This window comes from Raphanus sativus, chromosome 2, assembly GCF_000801105.2.
Source record: "Raphanus sativus cultivar WK10039 chromosome 2, ASM80110v3, whole genome shotgun sequence".
Lineage (NCBI taxonomy): Eukaryota > Viridiplantae > Streptophyta > Magnoliopsida > Brassicales > Brassicaceae > Raphanus > Raphanus sativus.
The window spans coordinates 1221544-1245176 of NC_079512.1; the positions used below are offsets into that span (position 1 = coordinate 1221544).

General features: G+C 31.0%; 3 protein-coding genes and 1 pseudogene across 3 annotated transcripts; 1 reads left to right on the plus strand and 3 right to left on the minus strand.

Moving 5' to 3' along the window:
* Positions 1-6434: 6434 nt before the first annotated feature.
* Positions 6435-8291, minus strand: LOC108841186 (oxysterol-binding protein-related protein 1C). Its single transcript, XM_018613964.2, is given in 3 exon segments — positions 6435-6670; positions 6673-6919; positions 7734-8291. Coding segments are annotated over 3 exon segments (768 nt in total). The 5' UTR covers positions 8127-8291; the 3' UTR covers positions 6435-6542.
* Positions 8292-8702: 411 nt separating this feature from the next.
* On the minus strand, positions 8703-9820 carry LOC108839867 (ubiquitin-fold modifier 1). Its single transcript, XM_018612647.2, has 4 exons — positions 9661-9820; positions 9447-9544; positions 9053-9085; positions 8703-8911 (listed from the first exon to the last, which is right to left on the minus strand). Exons 1-4 carry the CDS (start codon positions 9726-9728, stop codon positions 8838-8840), a joined length of 273 nt encoding a protein of 90 aa, XP_018468149.1. The 5' UTR covers positions 9729-9820; the 3' UTR covers positions 8703-8837.
* A 2243-nt stretch (positions 9821-12063) lies between these two features.
* LOC108830851 (pathogenesis-related thaumatin-like protein 3.5) lies at positions 12064-13552 on the minus strand (annotated as a pseudogene).
* Positions 13553-16110: 2558 nt separating this feature from the next.
* Positions 16111-18844, plus strand: LOC108835594 (auxin transporter-like protein 3). The gene is made up of 7 exons (XM_018608826.2): positions 16111-16314; positions 16377-16562; positions 16710-16822; positions 16934-17117; positions 17218-17315; positions 17397-17862; positions 18372-18844. The coding sequence occupies exons 1-7, from the start codon at positions 16138-16140 to the stop codon at positions 18564-18566; spliced, it is 1419 nt and encodes a 472-aa protein (XP_018464328.2). The 5' UTR covers positions 16111-16137; the 3' UTR covers positions 18567-18844.
* The last annotated feature ends 4789 nt before the right edge of the window (positions 18845-23633 follow it).

A 23633-nucleotide genomic window follows, 5' to 3' on the forward strand; every position in this document is an offset into this window, starting at 1 on the left:
TTATACTTATTTTTAAGAATTGGTTGAATTAGTTTTGATTTATATTTTTAATATTATTTTTTAGGAAATAGTGCATGTCTTAATTCTTGTGCACACATCCAAAACATCAACTATTTTGAAACAGAGGGAGTATGTGTTTGCTACGTAATATTAGTTCTTATTTTTTTGTTTTTTAAGAATATTAGTTCTTTATTATTCTATTGAAAGTCTTCATGTTTTGTCCTGAAAGCAAAAAAAAAAAAAATAACGACATTAACCACACCAAAAAATAACAAAAACTGACTCGCATAAAAAGAAACGAGTTCAATTTTTTACCAAATAGATGTTTATCAATTGGTTTGGTTTTTTTTTTTCCTAAAAAAAGAAAGTTCAAAGTTTGGTTGTATTTTTGGTTCTAGTATTTATTACTATAACATAACATTACCAAACAACCGAAAACGTTGTTCTTGGTTATAAATACTCTTTTTATGCTAAAATACGAATGTCTAGTGTTGCTTTTTTTTTTGGGCACCTAGTGTTGCTTTTTTTTACAGTTTAAACATAACCAATAATGGAACAAACGTTATAATTCACTTGTGAAATAACACTTCTTCACAGATTCAAAAATTGTTCACCTAAGACCATCAATCTCTATTTTAATCTCTATATTTTTTTCTAAAATAGAAAAACTATATAATAAAGGTGGATTTGCTCCAATATATACCTCTATAATAGAGTTCTTCTATTTATAGAGAAAAATATAGAGATATGCTATTTTCATCTCTAAATATAGAGGCAAAAATAGAATTCCTCTATATTTTTCTCTAAAATAAAGAAATTCTATTATAGACGCATAACTCTATAATAGATATCTTTATTTTAGAGAAAAAAAAATATAGAAGTATACATTTGAACACACCGAAATAACTGTTTCAAATTCAGTTCAAAAAAAAGAAAAGAAATAACTGTTCACTCGTCAACACGTAATCATGGTACCGTATACATTATGCGTTCCTGGGTGCGTGTGTAAATATGAAAAATTCTTTTTATTTCTGTTATTATTATCGTATTAAAACCGTAGTTAAACTGTAGCTACTTGCCGTCGTCTACGGGTTGTCATCAGACGACGAACAATAAAAAATCATTAAAAATGTTCAATCTTGAAACCAAAATATGTTCGTTGGTTTATTATATAGTCGCATGTCCCCCTAATCAAAAATTGCTACGTACTGATAGACTTTTTCTTTCTAAAATACAATACGCAAAGACTAATTATAAGCTTTAAAATCTAGTGTCGGCGTGCCCTACGTTGTATGGATGTAATGTGATACCCACGTAATAGACCAAATGATTAGTTAGGTTTATCTCCTTCATTTTAAAAACAATAATCAACAATTAAATACTATTTTACCAAAACAGTGACCAATTATCAATATAATTGTCATCAGAGACTGAAATCTCCTATAAATTAATAGAAAAAACTTTGTAACTTAAGAAATGACACGTATTATCATTGAAATGTTTTTAGAATATTTAAAAAAAAATAAATCGATCAATCTAATCATATACTCCCTCCGTTTCGTAATGTAAGATGTTTTGCATGAATGCACAAAAATTAAGAAACTTAATTTTTAGAATACAATATTATTAAATAATATAAATTTAATATAAAGTAATCAATCACAAATAAAATAGAAAATTGCTATTGGTTTTCCAATTTTCAATAAAGTTAAAATATCTAAAACTATCAAAACATCTTATATTTTGAAACAACAAAATTTCTCTAAAACATCTTACATTGTGAAACGGAGGGAGTATTATACATCTTACTAAATAAGCACAAAATGGATTAATAATCTAAAAAATCATTAGTTCTTTAAGTAGATCTATAGAATTATCTAATGTGATTAATATATATATATATATATATATATATATATATATATGATAACTAATGATTTAGAATAACAAAGATTTGATAATAATTTATATATCTTCGATCATTTTTGTTTAATATTATATTATTAAAACAAATATAATTTTCGTATTAGTTATATTTTCAAATTTAAAGACAACTATAATTTAGTAAAACAGTTGAAAATTTTATATTTGAAACTTTGGATTAATGGTTTAGAAGTTTTGTTACAATGTTACAAATGATTATAAAATCATATGAGTATAAAATCAAATAAGTGTAAAATCTCATTTAATAGATATTCAGATTAATATATATTTTTTATTTAGTATCATTCAAATTAAACTATATAACTTATAAAAATATATGAACTTGAAATATTTAAAAATTTGTATCCTGCGTAATTGATAAAATTAAATATTTTAAATTGTTAGTTTATCAAATCATGAAAATATATTTTACACAGAGCCGTGCTTCCCTTGGTATAAAAAAGGCAACAGCCTCAGGCCCCCTACTTTTAAATCAAAATATAGGTCCCCTTTTATATATTCAACTCACTAGTTCATTGTGGTTATTAGTGTTTCCATACATATTGATAAAATTAAATATTTTAAATTTTTAGTTTATCAAATCATGAAAATATATTTTACATATCTTTCTTATTATTAAAAAGGAAATATTATTTATTTAACAAATATTTTATGAATGTATTACTCCGTCTATGGTGTGCCAAAACGGGTTATATTGTTTGATAATTACATAGGTTTATAAAGACTTTCTTCTCATGTGTGATTTTATCGTGTTGTTTTTTTTATAGGTCGGTCATCAGCATTCAAGTTTCAGTACTCCTAGCTTCAAAATGCATATTTGATTTTGTATCCTTAATTTATCATAATAAGACTTTAGCTCGAAATGATATTCGGAGTATTGATTATTCAACAATAGAACTTTATAAATGTTGTTTTAAGTTAGTTTTTTACATGTTGTTTTAGAAAGCAAAACAATTTTATTAGAAAATGGAGTAAATGTTTTCATTTATTTAACATGGAGGGAGGATTTACTCTCTTTTTTTTGTTTTCCTCCATTTTAGAATAAAATGTTTGAACTGTTATTGCACTTTATTGATAAGAAATGAGAGTAAAACCTGAACTTGAAGTAAAAAAATCTACAATATGTACATCCAATCACACTCCTATTTTTGTAAAATAGGAAGGTTATTCAACCCTAAAAGCGTAATAAAGAAAGAACTCTGTAGATTCTTATAATATACAATGCATCCTTCTCACCAGCAATCAAATAAGATTGGGATCTCATGCTGTCAGATAGAGCTATAATGTTAAATTATTGAGTAGCTTGTTATTGGTTAACTGCATTAAATGAGTATTTAAAATAGTAGTAAGATAATACTAAACCACATCTTAATAATGCAGGACACTACTAATTCTTCTCCCGTTATATTCTAATCTAATATTATTGCATGACTAAGCGACGTTGTAATAATTTTATTTTAGAAATATTTTAGCGTATAGATTTTGATTCGCCATGATTCGGGAAAAGAAATTAGAGACAGGTATAACAAGAGACAAATGACTCTAATTGCGGATGATAAATAATTAAATTTATTTATGAGTCATTATCTTTGTTATTATAGTATAATAATATAAATAAACTTCAATGAGTAGGGAGGCGAAGGTCCAAGCCATACAGTTGGAACGAATCGAGCTGAGCTGGCACATTAACATTTGATACTGGGCTGTCACGGCCCACCTACTATCGTCGTCTACGAAGAATCCAACGACACAGACGGTGCCACGTGTTGAAAGATTTAGCGGTTAAGATTAGAACCACGTCATCAAAATCTAATAGCAAAGTAACCATCTGTCTCCGCCTGGCGTCAAAGATTCTACGGAGATTATGTTTCTCTGAGTAATCACGTGCAATAGCTTTGTTCCACACGTGCTACGATCATTATTATTTGAACCTTCGTTATATTTGGAGAATTTTGCGTTTAAACCATTTCTGACCCCTTTAATTATTTCCAATGTATTTAAAAATCCTAAGCCTTTAAATGACGAACAAGAGAATAAAAAAAACATTAAATTCTTATAAACTATATCATTTATAAACATAGTTCTTTTGCTCGATTCTTTCTCATTCTTTCTTATAGAAAATTATAGAATAAAACCTTTCCTCCTGATTCATATTAATTCTTAATATGTTCTTATTGTTTCCATAATGACTATCAGTAATTAAGAAAATAGAGGTGGATTAAAGTTTATTTGTGTCTAAAAATTATTATAGAGAAATTGTGAGATTATTTTATTTTAAAACAATTTTTTTATTTATTTGTTAGCAGAATAAAACAACTAACGGCGGATATACAGAAATCGAATGAGTTAACACATCATATAATTAAATCCACGACATTACTCCACTAAAGTTCAAGTATACACATTTATAAAAGAAGTGTCAAATAATTTGACAAAAAAAAGAAGTGTCAAATCATTTCAAAAATTAATAATCTTAAACAAGAAAAACGAAAGGGGAATTTTCTTTGTGAAAGTTATAATTTTATTGACCAGATAATATAATATAAATGATAAAATAGTAAGGTGAAAAGAACTAGAAGGGAAAAGACAAAGAAGATGGATGACCAGATAAGTTAGATAGCCGTCCGCCGACCTAGAACGTACGCATCAAAACAAAGACTCAACTCACAAGTCCTTTCTTCCCAAATCCAACTATTCGGACATGTTAGTTTCAACTATGGTCTACTTTGGTCTAATTTCTGTGTGACCAGAAGTTGTAACTTGTAACTGTAGTGTGCTTTTTCTACATGCAACTTCAGCTTAGTTATTGTCCAGCGTGAGAAACTAGAAACATACTATTACCTTTTAGTTACAATCACATTACGATTTGAATTTGATCTTAAATCTGTTTACATTAAAAATATTTATGAGGGGATGGTGAGGTATGCAACTAACAAGCATGGATTGAAACGAAGAGGGTCAAGCTCAGATATTGATGTAACGATGTTTCGTTTCTTCTGATGGAGAATCAAAGCCCATTCCTCAATAAGCCTTACACCAATGTCTTGTCACTCCAGATTTTACCAAACTCATCCTTCTATACCATTAAATATTCTCAGTTTATTTCATAGTTCCAGAAATTTTTTATTTAAGTTTTTGTAATTACATAACTGATTCAACGTGTGGGTAGTTTTAACACGATGTCAGAACAGCAGCAACTCTTGACTCAAAGTACGTGAATGTTTTGTTTTCTAGTATTCTATTCCGTTCCATGGTGTATTTAACAACGAATCGTAAAGAAAGGTGTAACGTAGTAGTGTTCAATGAATATAAGATAGTACAGCCGTATTTAAAGCATTGTCCATTTTTGTAAGTTTGTTAAGAGTTATTTTAAAACGGAGAGATTGCGTTATTCGAAAAAAATATTATTGGACTTACGTATTTATGGATTTAAAATTTGTTAGAAACTAGTATACGTCTCTTTATCGTGTAAGCCTGAAAGGGAAACTCCATGCTCTTAGTTTTAGTATTTTTCTTCGTAGTTTTCTGCGTCGTTCATTTTTCGACATACAAAAGCTTTTATATATACGTCTTCATCGTTGGCAGAGAGATTTAACCAAATTTATTTATTCTGATGTTTGCTGCTTCTTCTGTTATTATCTTGTGTTTTTATATTGTACTTTTTTATATTCGAACTTTTAAAAATTTGTCTGCTGAGTACATTGGAGGATTTAAGGATTTTATAATAGTTTTGTGTTTATTGTTGTGAGTTCGTGTCCATTACCTGGCGTTATCATGCATTATTATATTAATTGCTTGACGTTGCATATAGCTAACGACTACGTTATATAATTACAATTTTGTATCGAAAATGCTTACAGCTTCTGTTTCAAAAAAAAAAAAAGTTTACAAGCTCATAAGATTGAAATTTTGAATGCCCAATTGAATTAGTACATGAACTGACTTTATTAAAATATAACCAGAAACAAAATTGCAATATTGTACGATAATGTTTGTGGTGTATATGGAGATGAAAGAAACAAATTCTTAATATCATATAATCTTTTTTTTTTAAGATTATGTGATATTAAAAATTTGTTTCTTTTTTTTTTGAAACTTTTAAATCAATGTTTTTAAATTTTGTTTAGACATTGAACCGGATTATTTTTTGGTCACTGGATTATCGGGTTGGCCGTAGGTAAACTGTATATCAATAGTTTATATAATTATACAAGAATTATACAAGGATTTGTTTTTTTCATCTCCATATACACCACAAACATATATATTATATATATAGGTTACAAATTATGCAATTTTCATTGGATTGATGAATTCTTAATATTTGGTATTGCGTTGTTATTCCATTCGATATTTTTATTGAAGTACTTTGAATTCGCAATATTGTTTTTGTATACTAAAATAGTAATTTTGAAATAATGACTTAGCTGAACTTTTAACTAAATGGGCTATAAACTACACTAGAAAAGCATGAATTACAAAAACTCACATCTAATAAAATTATAAAATAAATGATATCATCTTACGGAAATTCTATATGCAAATACTAACTTTAAACATCACTGATGATAAATCAGAATGACGAGATAGATAACTCATTACTCGAGCTCTGGGACACGATTAACATTCTTGAGAGTATCCACAAGATGACACTGGTACTGTTTAAGCGTCATGACCTCATTATGCAATGCGATGTAATTGTTTTTCATTATATCTTCACAATCTTGATGATTGTCTCGTCAACTTCTTCTTTCATTAATCTTTCTCTTAGCTTATCGGTCGAGACCGATACACTAGTAGTCGTTGCCATTAATTCTTCGTTTGATATTCTTGGAAAGGTTTCTTTAACAGCATGCAAAGCTTCGATCCAAGCTGTACGATCTTCACTTGATGCCGCTCGTAAATGCAGACTCTTTGTACCAGTAAATACAGTGAATCTTTTGCTGTCTGATATACTTTGTCCGATTGATGAGACCTATAAAAAACTTAGGATTCTTAAAATTATATATACCGTATGTGCATTTGATAAATTATAAAAGCTTGGGGTATATCTGAAATGTTTTGAGAATACTATGGCACTCCATTTAACATTTTACCAAAAAATGTTAGAGCACTCCCAATAAATCGAAACCTTGATATAATTTTGGTGGAGACATTTTTCTATAATACGAAAATCACATACAATCTAGGATGTACTTGTTAGAGCATATCTTATAAAAGAAAAAATCTATTATATATATACGTGAGTTTTCTTCTACTCCCTCCGTTTCAATTTATTTGTCGTTCTAGACTTCGGTACACAGATTAATAAAACATTTAATTTTGTATATTTACTAGATAAAAACATCATTACCAATACACCTAATTAGATTTCAACCAATAGAAAAATAGATTAGATTAAAAAGTCAATAAATTTTGCATTGAAATCATAAAACGACACTTATTTTGAAACAAAAATTTTGCTCCAAAACGACATATAATTTGAAACGGAGGGAGTAGTATATATTTTATTATAGAATTTTCTATTAAAAATATATATATATATATATATATATATATAATGCTATTTTTATTTATGTATTTATTGGAGCAAAATTAATCTTTGGAATATAAGAAAATCTATGTTAGATTATTTTATAAACGGTTATACAGTTTCTCTACATATGTGAAGAACTTAAAGATTAAAAACTACACGAATTGAATTTGTGCGTATTTAGAATTTTTAAACCTTTCCAATACATTCCATAATCTTATAAACTATCTAAGATATTCTCAAATAAAATACAAACCTTGAGGTGAATCTGACCTAGCGGATTGCCAGGACTATGAACATCACCGCGTTTGCTATGTCGGCATATGAACCGCAAGGACTCGCCACCGATCAGCTTCGAACGCCGATCCATCTCCACGGAGAGAGAGATCTTATCCGGACCGTGGATCCTGTAATACGACAACACACCGTCCTGGAGGACGAACCACCGCCGCTTCCATCCTCGGCCGTAGTTTATCCATTTGTAGAGGATCCCCGCGACGCCGTTTCCAGACTGTGGACGATCCTCGCTGCTCGTGAGAGGGTTAGCGGAGAGGCTGTACCGGAGATCCTTGGGAGGATTCGAGTGTGGGATGTTTAACGAAATGGATCGAGTCGCTGGGATGGATTTTGCGGGGAAGTGAGAAGACATTGTTAGGGGAGAGTTGGAGAGATTAGGTTAAGTATTTAACCGGTGGTTGTGAGAAGGGAGAGGGAGAATTGGAGAAGATGCGAGGTTTGCGTGGAACGCACGAAACGTTTTAAAAATGGAAAGATAATTTGGATTTAGGTCAAAGTGTGACGAATCTATTTTTAGTTAAACAAAGAGAAAGACCCTTTATTAGTAATATTAAAACATCTCTCTTCAGACTAGACACAAAAGTGATTCGAACTTCCTTATTGCCGCTTCTCTCTCTTTTTTTTCTTGGGCTAGACTGCTAGTTGATTACAATTTAGGCCCATTTAAGCCTATTGGGCCAACACTGATACGAAAATTCGAGAGTTCATCTCCATAGGGAGGAAAGTACGGACGTAGGCCTATAGACGATTGACTATAATAATTTATGATGAGAAGACTCAATTCATAACGAAGTTATACATTCATCGAGAGCGCTAGCTTTGTGTTCTGTACATATAGACGATATAAAGGTAACACATGAACTAGGCCCAAGCATACAAAAACTTTTAACCAAATCCAATTCTCTTACAGCCAGTCTCGTCTTGAAAGGATGTGAACGTCACATATTTATTCAAAGATAACAAAGTTGTGTACAATAACCATTTCAATATGTTTTAAGTTTTTTTTAGTAGTATGGTTTTGGTACTGTGTTTCACTCACTGGTTACAAAGATTCATGGATCAATTAACAAAACGCAGCTCCAACTCTGTCGCGCGGGATGAGTCTTAATTCAGACCCATGCTTCAAGAACACGTTTCCTGACATCAAACGTAACACCAACAAGTCAACAACACAGATTTAACACTTTCCTATGGACAATGAAGCCACTTGAGAAACTGACTATACTTAGCTCTAACAATGAGATACGCACGAATAATAAGAGAACACTAGGGAAGTACCTGCGCTCTGTTGGGGATTGATCCCGATCCCATCTGCACACATGAACACATATACATCAGAAACGTTGGAGTGATCGTTGACAATTATAGATTTTAATCGGCCGAAATAATCCAACGGTGATTAAACCACAGGCCCTCAAAATTTAAAGATTACTAACGTTGAGAAAGAGAATTACATGCAATGAGATATATAATATATGATTCATGTCTAATAGAATTCTCGTGACTACTACAAAAAAACATGTGAACATGAAACCGGACAAAACTCGAAAAGGAACACAATCATTTGTTTTGTCTAAAGAACACAATCGGTTAAGGATTTTGATTAGGAGAAGAGTTTTGAAAATTCAATTTTGGCCAATTTGTCGATTTCAATTTCGAATAAAAAGGGTACCATTGGTGATGATGGCGCTGGTTTGGGGAGGAACCTTGAACTCCTCCGCCGCGAATTTCAGAACCGCCGTGAACGGAGCTCCCTCTGGTACGCTGAATCTGCAATTCACACCGATCCGGAATTAGAAGAAGAAAAAAAACAAAAAAAATCACAATTCAATCACGAGCAGATCGGGAAAAAAGAAGAAGAAGAAGAAGTGACGATTTGAACGTACACTTTGAAAGGAAGCTTAGGATCCGAAGTGAGAGTGACTTTGAAGGAGACTTTTCCACCAGTTGCCATTTTCCGGCGATGGGAGGGAGGAGGGAGGAGATCAAGCTTTGTTCCTCGCGTTTCAACGACGCGTACAAGAAAGAGGGTTTCGACTTTTCGAATCGTGTGTGGGCCCAGTTAATATTCTACCCATTGAGTTGGGCCTTAGTTTAAGCCCATTATTTAATTCATGTTAAGTTGGTTTATTTTGCATTTTATTCTCAGTATTTGTTGTCATTTTCTTTGGAGCATTTGCACGCTATAGACACATTTATTAGAAGATTATTTGCATATTTGGTAACCTACACTAAATCCACTGTACGGTTTTTCTATATGACATTATTATCCATTTTCTATATGACATTATTATCCGACATATGGTTTTTTTTTTTTCCTTGTTCTCTTGAGTTCTATTTTTTATAAATCGACATGTGATCAAGAGACTGAACCCAAATCATGTTTCATACTTTGTACCGTATCCTTTTATTTGTTATTTTTTACATATTAATAGTAAAGGTATCCGTACAAAGCATTATAATTATTCATATAAAAATTAGAGTTTAGAGTTTAGAACTTTTATTTGGGTTTAAAGTTTAGAGTTTAGGGTTTAAAGTTTTTATTTGGGTTTAAGGTTTAGAGTTTCTATTCGAGTTTAGAGTTTAAAGTTTAAAGTTTCTATTTTGGTTTAAGGTTTAGAGTTTATATTTGAATTTAAAATTTAGAATTTCTATTTGAGTTTACGGTTTATGGTTTAGTATTTAGATTTAGTGTTTATAATTTAAAGTTTATATTTGGGTTTAGAGTTTATAGTTTCTATTTGGGTTTAAAGTATAGAGTTTGGAGTTTTTATTTGGGTTTAGAGTTTAAAATTTATATTTGGGTTTAAAGTTTAGAGATTATGGTTTAGAGTTTTTATTTGGGTCCATGGTTTAGAGTTTCTATTTGGATTTAGAATTTAGAGTTTATATTTAGATTTAAGGTTTAAAGTTCAAAATTTTTATTTGGGTTTAGAATTTTTAGTTTCTGTTTGGATTTACGGTTTAGGTTTTAGCATTTAAAATTTTTATTTGGATTCAGGATTAGAATTTATATTTGGGTTTAGAATTTAGAGTTTTTATTTGGATTCAGAGTTTAGAGTTTTAATTGGATTTAAGGTTTAGAATTTCTATTTGGGTTTAAAGTTTAAAGTTTCTATTTTGGTTTAAGGTTTAGAGTTTAGAGTTTATATTTGAATTTAAAGTTTAGAATTTCTATTTGAATTTACGGTTTAGGATTTAAAACTTAATATTTTTATTTGGATTTAGAATTTAGAATTTATATTTAGATTTATAGTTTAGAGTTTCTATTTGCGTTTTGGTTTAAAGTTTCTATCTGAGTTTAGAGTTTCTATTTGATTATAATAAGTATTCATATATATTATTGTAGTTATTATGATAATTACGAGCCATTATAATTTTCTAACAAATGTATGGTTAATTAATTTGGATTAAACCTAACAGTGACATAAAACACATCCTCACTTGCTGATTGTTAGTAATTCTTTTACTAAATTTTTTTTCTGACGTTCTCTTAAAAATATCTAGCGTAGCATAATATGGGCAGTGAATTCTATCTATTCTAGACAGACAGAGCAAAAGGAGAAGGATGTAAATTTGCTTTGGTTCATATAACCAACCACCTAAATAATTTTTTTTGTGACTCGTTGCCTAAATAACTTTCTCTTTATGGTTATCTACCTAAATGACTCTTTTCTTTGAGTGCCACTTGCGGTTTTATGAATTTTACTTTTAGAGCCCACAATTGCATTCGGAAAACCGACTAAAATTTTTGAATTTACACAATAAAGCCTAAAAACTCTAAGCTCATTTGAACTATTATTCCATTTGTTTCATAATAAATGTCATTTTAAAATTTTTATTTTTTTTCAAAGTAAATATTATTTTGCTATTTTAATGTAATTTTGTACATTTAATTTACATTTATCTTTTTAAATAAAAAAATTATTAAACAATTTTTATTTAATCATACATTAAATAAAAATATATTATTTAATTATACAAATTTTTCAGTTTCTGTGAAAAATATCAAAGTGACACTTATATTGAAACAAAAGAAATATATAACACTCAATTGTCAAAATTATCTACTTTAATATAATTATTATTTTTAAATCATTTTAGGTACGTGAAAAGTCAACCACTTAGTTAAATTCTTTTTTCTTTAACATCCAAAACGGTTTAGTTAATAAAAGTAATAACTAAATAAATATACTTTTTCATAATTGATAGTCGAAATAATTAAGTGAAAGTTCTGTTTCGCTTTGTTATCTTGTTTCAAGGTTTTTGGTGGTTTTATACAATTTGCATTATGTAAGTACTGTATTTGTTCTTCACTTTCTTTTCACATACAAATCAAACTTATATTTACTTTAAAGTTATCCTACCAACCTATGAAAACTACCAGATAACATAAAGTAAACGAGGATTATTACTCGAGAGAAAAAATCTTTGTTGTTAAAAAAAAGGTAAGTAGCTAACAGTATCTAAAAGCAACAAGAGACAACATCAATACAAGCCACAATCTCCCAATCACCGTCCTGAATCCACTTGAACCAGAACCATCGCTGCATGCCAGCTTGTTATCATGGTACGTACACACCGGCTTCTTTCTATATATACACATAAACAATAACGATCAAATTAAACATACAAAACCAAAAGAGAAATACAAAACAAACACAAAGATTGCTAGTGGGATAAGACACAAACTTGGAGGAACAGAAAGAGACGACGTAATCAGTGCCGGAACAAGTAAAGATACTGGTCGGATCATCATAAGCATAGCTATAAGCAGTAGGACAAGCTTCCTTGAACAACTTCGAGTAATTAGTTGGTCGACACGTCACAGGATTCCCATAAACTCCTCTACAACAGTACTCATCTCTATCGAACACATCACAAGCACTCCTGCACGAAACCACTTTCCCCTTAGATTTCACCGCGAGCTCCGGCGGACACTTTTGTCTTAAATCGGCGACGCAGCCGGCGACTCTACAGTTTCCTTTTCCGTTCATCGGAGTCACCGAGATCGGGAGATTAAAACCCGTCCACGAGGCTCACGTCGTAGAAATCCAACGCGGCTAACGTGAACTCGGCGAGTGAAGCTGGTGGTTTTCCCGAGGCTGAGCATTTTAGCGTCGAGCCGCACGAACCGGTTTCGCATGTTCCGGTTCCGGTTTTGTCGAAATTGCAACCGGTTCGTCCCCATATTCTACCTGACCAGCCTACTGGTGCGTTGAATACTATGGATTGGCCCGGTTTGAGCTCGAATCCTCCCCCGTTGAAGTTTTCTCCGGGTGTTATCGCTGGCCAGATTGTTTGGTCACATGAGTTTACGATCGTGAATACTCGAGCTGATTCCGATTATTTTGTCCCTGTAGTTTTGTAAGAAACCACAACAGTAATTTATCTAATCATTATTCAAACTTTCATATTTAAGTAACTGAGATGAACAATGACGGAATGTGCTAGATAAAATTCCAAACTGATAAAATTGAATTGTAATTTAAGACATTTAGCTTCATTGGTGAAACTTTTGTTAATAATATTTTCCTGATACATATATGGGAGAGACACAAGCTACGATTAAAAAATATACAATGGAGATTGGATAATTACCTGATAATAATGTGAGAACTAGTAACAAGATCCTTGATGACAAACTGAAACGAAATTGCATCTTTGCTGGAAATTAACCATTAAAATATCGTATTTTTTGGGTCCGGGTATGGTTGGGTTACGGAGAGTTACTGAGATGAGATTGCGCTTTTTTAAGGGAGGGATTAAGAATAACATGGAGAGTCTATATCTCAGGTTATAATAATAGTTTAGTGTTCTGTAAAACCCATAAACAAGTTAACTATATGTGTTTTCAAATAAGGTTCCTTGTTTTGGAGTATGGGAAAGTTAGTGTTGTTCCTTTCCTGATGCCTTTCATGCAAGTTTTCTTTGAGATGGTTTATTAATAGCTAAGGTAATGAAGTCCAAATGGTTGGGATATTCTTATACATGTAAATCCGCATCTATAAATCTGTATATGTTTACATATATATAAATTATATAATATATATGTATGTATTGATCATATCTGACTACTTATTTTTCATTAAAAGTTGTTGCAAATTTAAAATGTTTTCTCGTCTGGAGTCTGCATGTTAACTTTGATAATATAACTTATAACCTTGCATGTCCTGGGTATAGTCAGTTCATCCAAGACTATACATAGGCCTAGTTAATGTGCCATTTAGCCCATTGAGTTCGAACTCACCAACCTATTCTCACATTCTGTTTTCTGAAAAATGTGTCCATCTTATGCCACACAGTATTAAAGCGCGAATTTGCTGTTCCCATCTAATTCAAAGATCAATTCAAAACTAATCTCACAATCTTAGTCGTTATGAAAATCATTGGTACCAACTAATCAGTAGAAAATTAATTCCTGATTAACTGCAATCACTGTAAATATATTATGTATCACTAACCAAAAAAAATTAAAATATTGTACAATTTATGTAGCTTAGTGATCAGTTTCCTTTCCGCTGCCATCCATCTTGGCGGGAAAATGTCTTATTCCCCTACAAATTAGTTGTCCCCGGCTTTTTCACACACGAATTTTTAAGCCATGCCAAAAACCACACGAACAATTGAAATATTGCTTATTCCTTTATGAACTAATTATTTCCAGTTTTTTCACACACAAATTTTTAAACTTTGCCAAAAACCACATGAACTACGCTATTTTTTGAGTTACATACACAAACTATCAATTTTAAGCTAATTCTCTTAAAATCATAAATTGTGTTATTTAAACATTAACTTAGTTTATGATAGGTAGATAGCCGGTTCAATTTGGGTTGATAAAAAGATAATATATCATTTTGTTCTTTTTTGTTTTCTTTTTGTCAACTGCTCTTCTTCTTCAAACATCGTTTTACTTTTCATCATCAATTGAGAATAAAATTTATTATTTTGTAAAAGATTAAATGTTTTACATGATGCATAAAAAAGAGAGCAGCAACTACTAGTTTACCAATCCGCTATGTTGATGTTCTTCTTTCTTTATGCATCATGTAAAACGTTTAATCTTTTACAAAATAATAAATTTAATTTCCAATTGATGATGAAGAGTAAAACGATTTTTGAAGAAGAAGAGCAGTTGACAAAAAAAAAACAAAACGATGTATTATTCTTTTTATCAACCCAAATTAAATGGGCTATCCACCTGTTATAAACTAAGTTAATGTTTAAATAAAACAATTTACGATTTTAGAGGAATTAGCTTAAAATTGATAGTTTGTGTATGTAATTCAAAAAATAGCATAGTGTATGTGGTTTTTGGCAAAGTTTAAAAATTTGTATGTGAAAAAGCTGGAAATAATTAGTTCATAAGGGAATAAGCAATATTTCCGTTGTTCGTGTAGTTTTTGGCATGGTTTAAAAGTTTGTGTGTGAAAAAGCCGGGAACAATTAGTTCGTAGGGGAATAAGCCATTTTCCCCCATCTTGGCCCCGGTTACAAAAGCAATAAAGATGTAAAATGATGATTCCTACCATTAATAGTCCGATCCATCGTAAAAGTTAGGGCTAAAAAGAAAGTTAAATAAGGCTAAGACAGCTAGACACGTGCGGTAATTATGTTTAGCACTAATGATCCCACCTGATTAGCAATCATTCTTTCCATTGGATCCATTCACAATCCTCGAGTAACCTCACAAATCACGTTTTCTTACATTTTAACTATAATTTCTACGTCAAAAATCAAGCTTTTGTATATGTGTGGTACAGTATACGCTAGACAAGGACATGGTTTTATGTATTTTCCAAGTTCCAATTAACAGCTACACAATATAATCGGACAAAACATGAAAACTTAGAAATATAATTGATTATTGTTATAGATATAGGTCGGTACCTTCCTTCCTTACTCCCAAAGGACCAATATGTTTTATTCATATTGTTCTAGTTGTTACCATCATCATGACTGAAAGTAATTGTTAATACATCCTTTCTTTAAAAAGAAGAAACAAATCATCATTGTCGTCGCTTCTATATTATCAACTTATAATTAGTCTCCGCTCTTTATTTTGCAAAACTTTATAATTAGTGTACCCTCTTTTTCGCATATTATCGGGGTCAAAATAAAATTAACAATTCTAAAGTGGGCCTACCCGCTCGTGTAATGCTCAAGTGACATGGCCCATAAGCCCAAGTATCAAATCAAGCCCATTAAAATAACCAATCCACGCTCGACCAAAACAGTAACAGTCACAATTAGGTGACATAACTCCCTCACCAACAAATCATATCATACCTAAGCCTTCTTCTCTATTTAAAGAGTGGAAGAGAGAGGCTAAGAAACTGAGTAAAGAAGAAGAAGTGATCATGGCGGCAGAGAAGATAGAGACAGTGATCGCAGGGAACTATTTAGAAATGGAGAGAGAAGAAGCATCAAACATAAGTAATAGTGATAACAAGTCTTCAGCTAAAACAAAACTCTCCAACTTCTTCTGGCATGGAGGTTCTGTCTATGATGCTTGGTTTAGCTGTGCTTCAAACCAGGTAACTATAGTATTATAGTATAATATATGTATGTATATTCGTCTCTAACTTGTCACACACAGGTTGCACAAGTACTGTTGACATTACCATACTCGTTCTCACAACTTGGGATGATGTCGGGGATCTTGTTTCAACTCTTTTATGGATTAATGGGAAGCTGGACTGCTTATCTCATTAGTGTTCTCTACGTTGAGTATCGAACTCGTAAAGAACGAGAAAAATTCGATTTCCGTAACCACGTTATTCAGGTTTATTTCACTAATTTGTTATAATTAATTACAATTATATTGTTTTGATCCAAAAAATTACAATTATATTGTTTTTGATCCAAAATAAAATTACAATTGTATATTGTTTTTTTTGTTGCTAATTTTAGTTTAAATTTCCTTGAAAAGTGGTTTGAGGTGTTGGATGGATTGCTGGGGAAACACTGGAGGAACATTGGACTAATCTTTAATTGCACTTTTCTTCTCTTTGGATCCGTTATTCAACTCATTGCTTGTGCAAGGTAAATTAATTAATATATTATTGCTCTTTTAATTTATTATTATATAAAGTTGTTTTCTTTTTGACTTGGGATACAATTGATATTTACATAATATTATTTATTAATTTGCAGCAACATATATTATATCAATGATAAATTGGACAAGAGGACATGGACATACATATTTGGAGCGTGTTGTGCAACAACTGTTTTTATTCCTTCGTTCCATAACTATAGAATCTGGTCATTCCTGGGACTGGCTATGACCACTTACACTTCTTGGTACCTCACCATTGCTTCTCTACTTCACGGCCAGGTTATTTGATTAATAAACAAATATCATGTTTAATTAGTTTGTATAATATTTAGTCCTGGTCTCATTGTTGTTTACTTTTAACCTTTGTAATGTATAAAAGGCTGAGGACGTTAAACACTCGGGTCCAACCACAATGGTTCTCTACTTCACCGGAGCCACCAACATTCTCTACACCTTTGGTGGTCATGCCGTCACTGTGTAAGCATTTTTTTCTTCTTATATTAAAAGGTTGCTCTATATTTTGTTAATTAAATTATGTATTGAAAATGATGTAAATAGGGAGATAATGCATGCCATGTGGAAACCACAAAAGTTCAAGGCGATATATCTACTAGCGACTATATATGTACTAACATTAACGCTACCTTCTGCGTCTGCGGTTTATTGGGCGTTTGGCGATCAATTGTTAACTCATTCCAATGCACTCTCTCTCCTACCTAAGTCCGGTTTTAGAGACACGGCGGTGATCCTTATGCTTATCCATCAGTTTATAACGTTTGGATTTGCGTCCACACCATTATATTTTGTGTGGGAGAAGCTGATAGGTGTGCATGAGACGAAGAGCATGTTCAAAAAAGCCATGGCTAGGTTACCAGTGGTTTTACCCATATGGTTCTTAGCCATCATCTTCCCCTTTTTCGGACCAATCAATTCTGCGGTCGGATCTCTCCTAGTCAGCTTCACTGTCTACATCATCCCCGCTTTGGCTCACATGCTTACTTTTGCTCCTGCCCCTTCCAGAGAGGTTAGATCTTTTGCCTTTTTCACATATTATTCTTTTTTCATAAGGAACATTGTTAATTGGTTATATTTTATTTATGATACTATAGATTCTTAACAAACATTGTTTAGAGAATCAACTTTAGAAATTTTGTTAAATAGTTTCACATTCTACTATTATTTAATACATATAATATAGAAAAATAAAAGATGCGTTAGACCAATTTAATTTTTTGAAAATATAATATGGTATTTTGGTATCTTATAAATATAATAATAATAATAATAATTCTAACATAATTAATAAAAAGTTAAGTTAAACCAATTATCATTAATGTATGAGGGTTTCTAACAAATCTCTTAAAGTTAAATCAGTGGAGAGAATCATTGACATTCTTTTCTTCTTTTTATTAAACTAATGCTGAAATACTCTACAAAAGTCTCCGTTGAAGATGGTCTTAATACATCTGATAATTGACTTTTTGGGTTAAATCATCTACATATTTTATATTTTCATTTAATTATCGTGAACAGAACGCTGTGGAGAGACCGCCACGAGTGCTGGGAGGATGGATGGGGACTTATTGCATAAACATATTTGTGGTGGTTTGGGTGTTCGTTGTTGGGTTCGGGTTCGGAGGATGGGCAAGTATGGTCAATTTTGTTCGCCAGATCGACACCTTTGGTCTATTCACCAAATGTTACCAATGCCCACCTCGCAAGCCTTAGCCTTGATATTTACGTATTGGCCATTCAAGACCTTCTAGGACGAGGGTTTCATCTCGGGGAGTTTTCTGCTTCAAGCTGGAATATATACAAGTTATTATAATTTATTGAAAATCACATCTCTTTGTAATTGTTTAACGACAATAATCGTTTCAAGTCTGGTTTGTTTATTTGTTATGTTGAGTTATATTTTGGTAAATTGGGGTTTTTGTTTCCTTTAGTTAAGGTGTGATGGCTATCTTGACAAGGCCAACCCTATTATTAATTAGTGCTCTTCAATATATCGTGTAATTTTCTGTGTGTTTGTGTGTGATCTCCTTATCTTTCCACAGCATGAAAAGAAGTTCATCTACTCACTTGAGATTTTTTTCACATAAAGAGACTAATCTCATTCGTTCGTGATCAGTTGATGATCACTACGAGTTTGATGAAAATTGTTAACATCTGTAATTAGATTATGTAAATGCATAATTTAATTGAAAAAAAACTTTATAAGATATGGTGCATAAATGAATTTATAGTAGTTTTGTGGGGCGATATATGGAGAGCTTCTTTAACGAATGCAATGCAATATAACATCTTTGGGGCCATCAAGAATAGATCTAGAAGATTTAATTAATAACTTATATCTGAATGCGAGTGATTGCCAAATAAATCCATCGTGGCCACAATTAGTATCACATAAAAGAAAAAGTTTCGGCAATCAAAAAGAAAAGAAAAGAAAAGGATGCAAAAGGCTATGGCAGGCAGTGTCAGTGTGTTAGGAACTTACGAGTTAGGACTTAGGCAGCCTTTTTATGGTTATTGGTTGGCCATTTCAATTTATTCAGTGGTTGGTTAGACTCAACCGGGGTCAAGACATGAAGAAATAAAACTGAGTAGATTGCTCTTGTTAGGGTTCACGATGTCAACTAGTTTTCTTTAGGGTTTAAGGTATAAGTTACACAACAGCATTACAGCAACAACAATAAAATAAAGGGATCGATTTATCATTTCAGCACGCAATAGTTAAGTAGGAACAAGCTCACAATCTGGTTTACCAGAAACCTAACATTTGTGTTGATTTTGCAAGATTGAGACATCTGACTAACCACTTACTATTATTAGTGGGTACTATCCAATTATGAAATTCGTTCAATCAAAACACATATTTTCAAGCTAATCTATCAAAAAAGATTCACAGTAAATTTCGTTAATTTCATTTTTTAAAAGAAAATTTTTACTGTTAACAAAATTGTCAAATAATTTTATGGGATTTTAACATTTCATTGAAATGGAAAATAAAGACTCATGTCTCTCAGGGCGTATTCAACTAAAGATTTGAAGTGATTTTTATTAAAATGACAAATTTACTGTTATTCAAACGTGGATTTTAAAAAACACTTTAAAATCCAGTGTTATTGAACTTGACATTTTATATAACACTCTGAAATCCACTGTTATTAAACAAAATTTAAGTTAGAGAATTTATAATGCTTTAAGTGTTTCTAGAGTGTTTGAGGAGAATTCCTTAGTTATAAAAATAAATATACAAATCCCACTGTTTTAGGTGAGATTCTATAGTGTTTTAACAAAAATCACACCAAATTATCTAATTCTCCTGCAATCATCTAAAAACTCATTAAAAATCAAATCACTTCAAATTTCAGATTCAATACACTCCTCTCAGAATGTCGATTTCTTTTAAAAAATAACGTCAAAAGTTATTTAATAACAAACACTATAAACGCTTTTTATGGATTCCAAATCTAATATGCTGCCTTTTTGACTAGCTTTCAAGCGTACATACTCCAATCAATGTCATGGCAAGTCGGGTCGACATTCTGCCATTTTCTCTACCTGCTAAAGATATAGACATAAAAATATACAAAAACAATATGGCCGGATACGATATGATAAAATATATTGTTATCATAACCTATCCACTGAATATATATTGAACCTAATTTTCTTGTATGGCAGTGAGATATTACAAAAGAAGAAGCTAACTAGGAAAAGGACAAATGTTGGCAATGTTTAGAGAAGAAAAAAACATTTTCTATTATTTTCTTGTTGGTGGTGGTGGGTATTCTTTTTATTATAAACAGTTTACAAATATTATATGCATATACTCACTATTCAGTATAGATCTAATCATTATAAATCAACAAAAATATATACAATGATCAAATAATACTGTTTTCTTGACAAATACGTTTTCCCGAGTGTAAGTCTATTGAACGATTGTTATTATTTTACTAAGCATACATTGTGTGGTATGTTTTCGCACATGCTATTCTCAAAATCAAGATTACGAATACAGTCAAGAATTCAAATGGGGTCAAATATATATATATATATATTTTTTTTTTAAGTTAATAAAAAGAGAATAAAAAAGTTACAAACCCAATATTTTAAACAGTTCTAGAGAAAAAAAGAAGAATTCAAATGACTCGAGATAAAAGAGTAGTACTTAGCAAGACTATGTAATTTTATAATGAAAACCGACAAGAACAAACTTTAAATCATCAATAGACAGCTGATATATAGTTTACAAAAAAATTCAAAGAAAGAGTGTTTGATCAATTTCTAGAAAAGTTACGAAGAATACGACAAGACACAAAAAATCAAGATGAACACGTTCTGACGTTGTGCTCAACCTTCGCGTACGATTGCGAAAGAGAGAATGCAAATCTATGAGTGAACTGAACTTTCTGCTAATGAACAAAGAAAGTAAGATAATGAATATCAAAAAGCGTGTGGATAAGACTCGCACGTGCGTGGGGTCTCACTGAAAGAAAAAAAAATCATCTTCGATATCTTCATCTTTTTAACCTTTTTCACACCCTAGATTTCAGAGTAAAAGCTACATTTCAAATTGTTTCTTTTTTGAAGGCAACATTTCAAATTGTTTCGTTTTATCTTTTCAATGGCATCATTAGCTTCTGTTACCAAATTTCAATACTATTGATTAACTATTCGTATTTTCATTAACAAGAATTTATAGTTTCTTACATGCTTGAGGGATATGTTTGAGCTTCACAATATACGATCAATATATCCCAGTTACAAAAGAAAACAACAAAGTAGGTTTCAGAAAAAAAGAGACAGAAGATGGGTATTTACGTGACAGTTTGTAAGCTTATGCGTTGGAGGGTTTCTCATATATATGCATGACTACTTGTAAGCTTGTGTTTGAATTATATTCGCAACTATGTAGTATGTATTATTTTACTTAGGTATTGATGTTATACACTATATATGTTCCCTTTCTTTTGTAAGCCTTTTTTTTACACATTGGTCTAGAATAGTCATTAAGATCCATATTCATCAACCATAATACCACATGCTGCGACAAACTTTTAGTTGCCTATCTTTATCATGATTCACATTCTTATCATCGGTTTAGTTTTTTTATAATTACCTAAAATAGATTGTCCAATAAACGAACTTAAGGAATTTATTTCTAATTTATATATCGAAAATTTAACTTAAGAACGTAACCTTGGTACGATACTTATGTTATTTTTTTTTTTGGACAAACCATAATTTCTATGCACAAATAATTCAATACTAAATGATCTCATATTGCATATAGACTATATGTAGTACACACACTATATATATAATTTTGTGTAAAATTAAATGAAAATTCCATTTGATAGTTGGTGTTGTTTCATTTAGAGTGTGATTGGTTAGTGTTCGAGTAAATGAGAGAAAATTAATTAGGTGAAAAAGAAAGGAAAAATGAAAATGGGAAAGAGAGAAAAATGAAGTAAATACTTTTACTCTTGTGGATATGAGAGTAAACATGTGTCTACACTTACCTCTATTTGAATAGTAATGGGAGGAAATAAAAAGAAACACACTTTCACCTGACTGGAAAATTGCTGGAGCAACTAGGAGTAAATGTTTTTTCTCCTCTAATTTTTATTCCAAAAGTGACAACCAATCACACTCTTAAAGTGATGCATACGACAATTTGGGTCCATAACTCCATTTCAAAAACTATTCCTAAATTTTTCTAATGGGCTTCAGAATATCATATGATTATAACACCATTTAGTTTCTAGCTAAAGCCCATTAAGACAAATATTCTATCAATCAGTTCACACCGCATCTATGCCTCAAATGTCGAAGAAAATTGCAGCGTCTCCATGAAGATTGGTATGTTACTATGTTCATGATGTTGTTTTTGGTACACACCTCTCATTTGAAAAAAAGGCAGCTGATAACTGCGTAAGGCAATGTATCCCAAACTTTTGTATGAGACATCGAAGAAATTACTCTAGAAATATGCAATCAAGTCTGCGGAAATGTATGCATCAATTCTAAAAGCAATGGGATGTTTTGTGTCCGTTCAAATGGTAAGCATATGATGAATAGTAATTTGATCACTTAAGGACTTAAATGTCCTGGATACTAAAGGTGGATTGCGACATACTCACTATATTTCATATTACATGATGTTTTACTTTATTGCACAAATATTAAAAAAATATTTTATCAAAAGTATCACTAAAATATAACTTTAAATTAATTATTATATTTATAGATATAAATAACAAAAATGTAATTGGCTATACAGTTTTTGATAATGTTAAAGTTATATAAATTTGTACAAACATCATATACTTATGAAATAACAAAATTTCTCAAAAACATCATGTATATTGAAACAAAGAGAAAACAATGTTCGACAATATGCATAAAGTTCGTTTGTTTTTATATATGAAAATTAAATTAGTAAATGTACATGGATTTTGTAATCTATTTAAGTATCATGATTTTTTGCACAGAAAAAAAAATATAATATATTGGTAAAATTTTCACTTAATATTTTGCTAATAGTACTACTAGATAGATGATAGGTCTAGGTTGCAAAGTAAATTGAGGAGACTCTTGAGCTTACTAAGATTTTGTTTGTGCAAATAAATAGCTAGTCATCCTAAGCTCATAGCCGGTATTCATAAAGATAAGTTTTGGTGCAATATTAAACACGTCAACTTCAATTCATGCTACAAATTATAAATCTAATTGTGAAACTATAAGATCTCAATATATAAAAAGACGTCAAGAGAGGCATAACTC

Excerpts from the sequence above, each read along its gene's own strand:
- LOC108839867 (XM_018612647.2), bottom strand. The coding sequence starts at position 9,728 with ATGGCAACTGGTGGAAAAGTCTCCTTCAAAGTCACTCTCACTTCGGAT. Across the intron at positions 9,545-9,660 it reads CCTAAGCTTCCTTTCAAAGT|ATTCAGCGTACCAGAGGGAG; the intron begins GTACGTTCAAAT and ends TGTGAATTGCAG. Across the intron at positions 8,912-9,052 it reads CAATCCCCAACAGAGCGCAG|GAAACGTGTTCTTGAAGCAT; the intron begins GTACTTCCCTAG and ends GTTTGATGTCAG.
- LOC108835594 (XM_018608826.2), top strand. The coding sequence starts at position 16,138 with ATGGCGGCAGAGAAGATAGAGACAGTGATCGCAGGGAACTATTTAGAA. Across the intron at positions 16,823-16,933 it reads CAACTCATTGCTTGTGCAAG|CAACATATATTATATCAATG; the intron begins GTAAATTAATTA and ends ATTAATTTGCAG. Across the intron at positions 17,316-17,396 it reads GGTGGTCATGCCGTCACTGT|GGAGATAATGCATGCCATGT; the intron begins GTAAGCATTTTT and ends TGATGTAAATAG.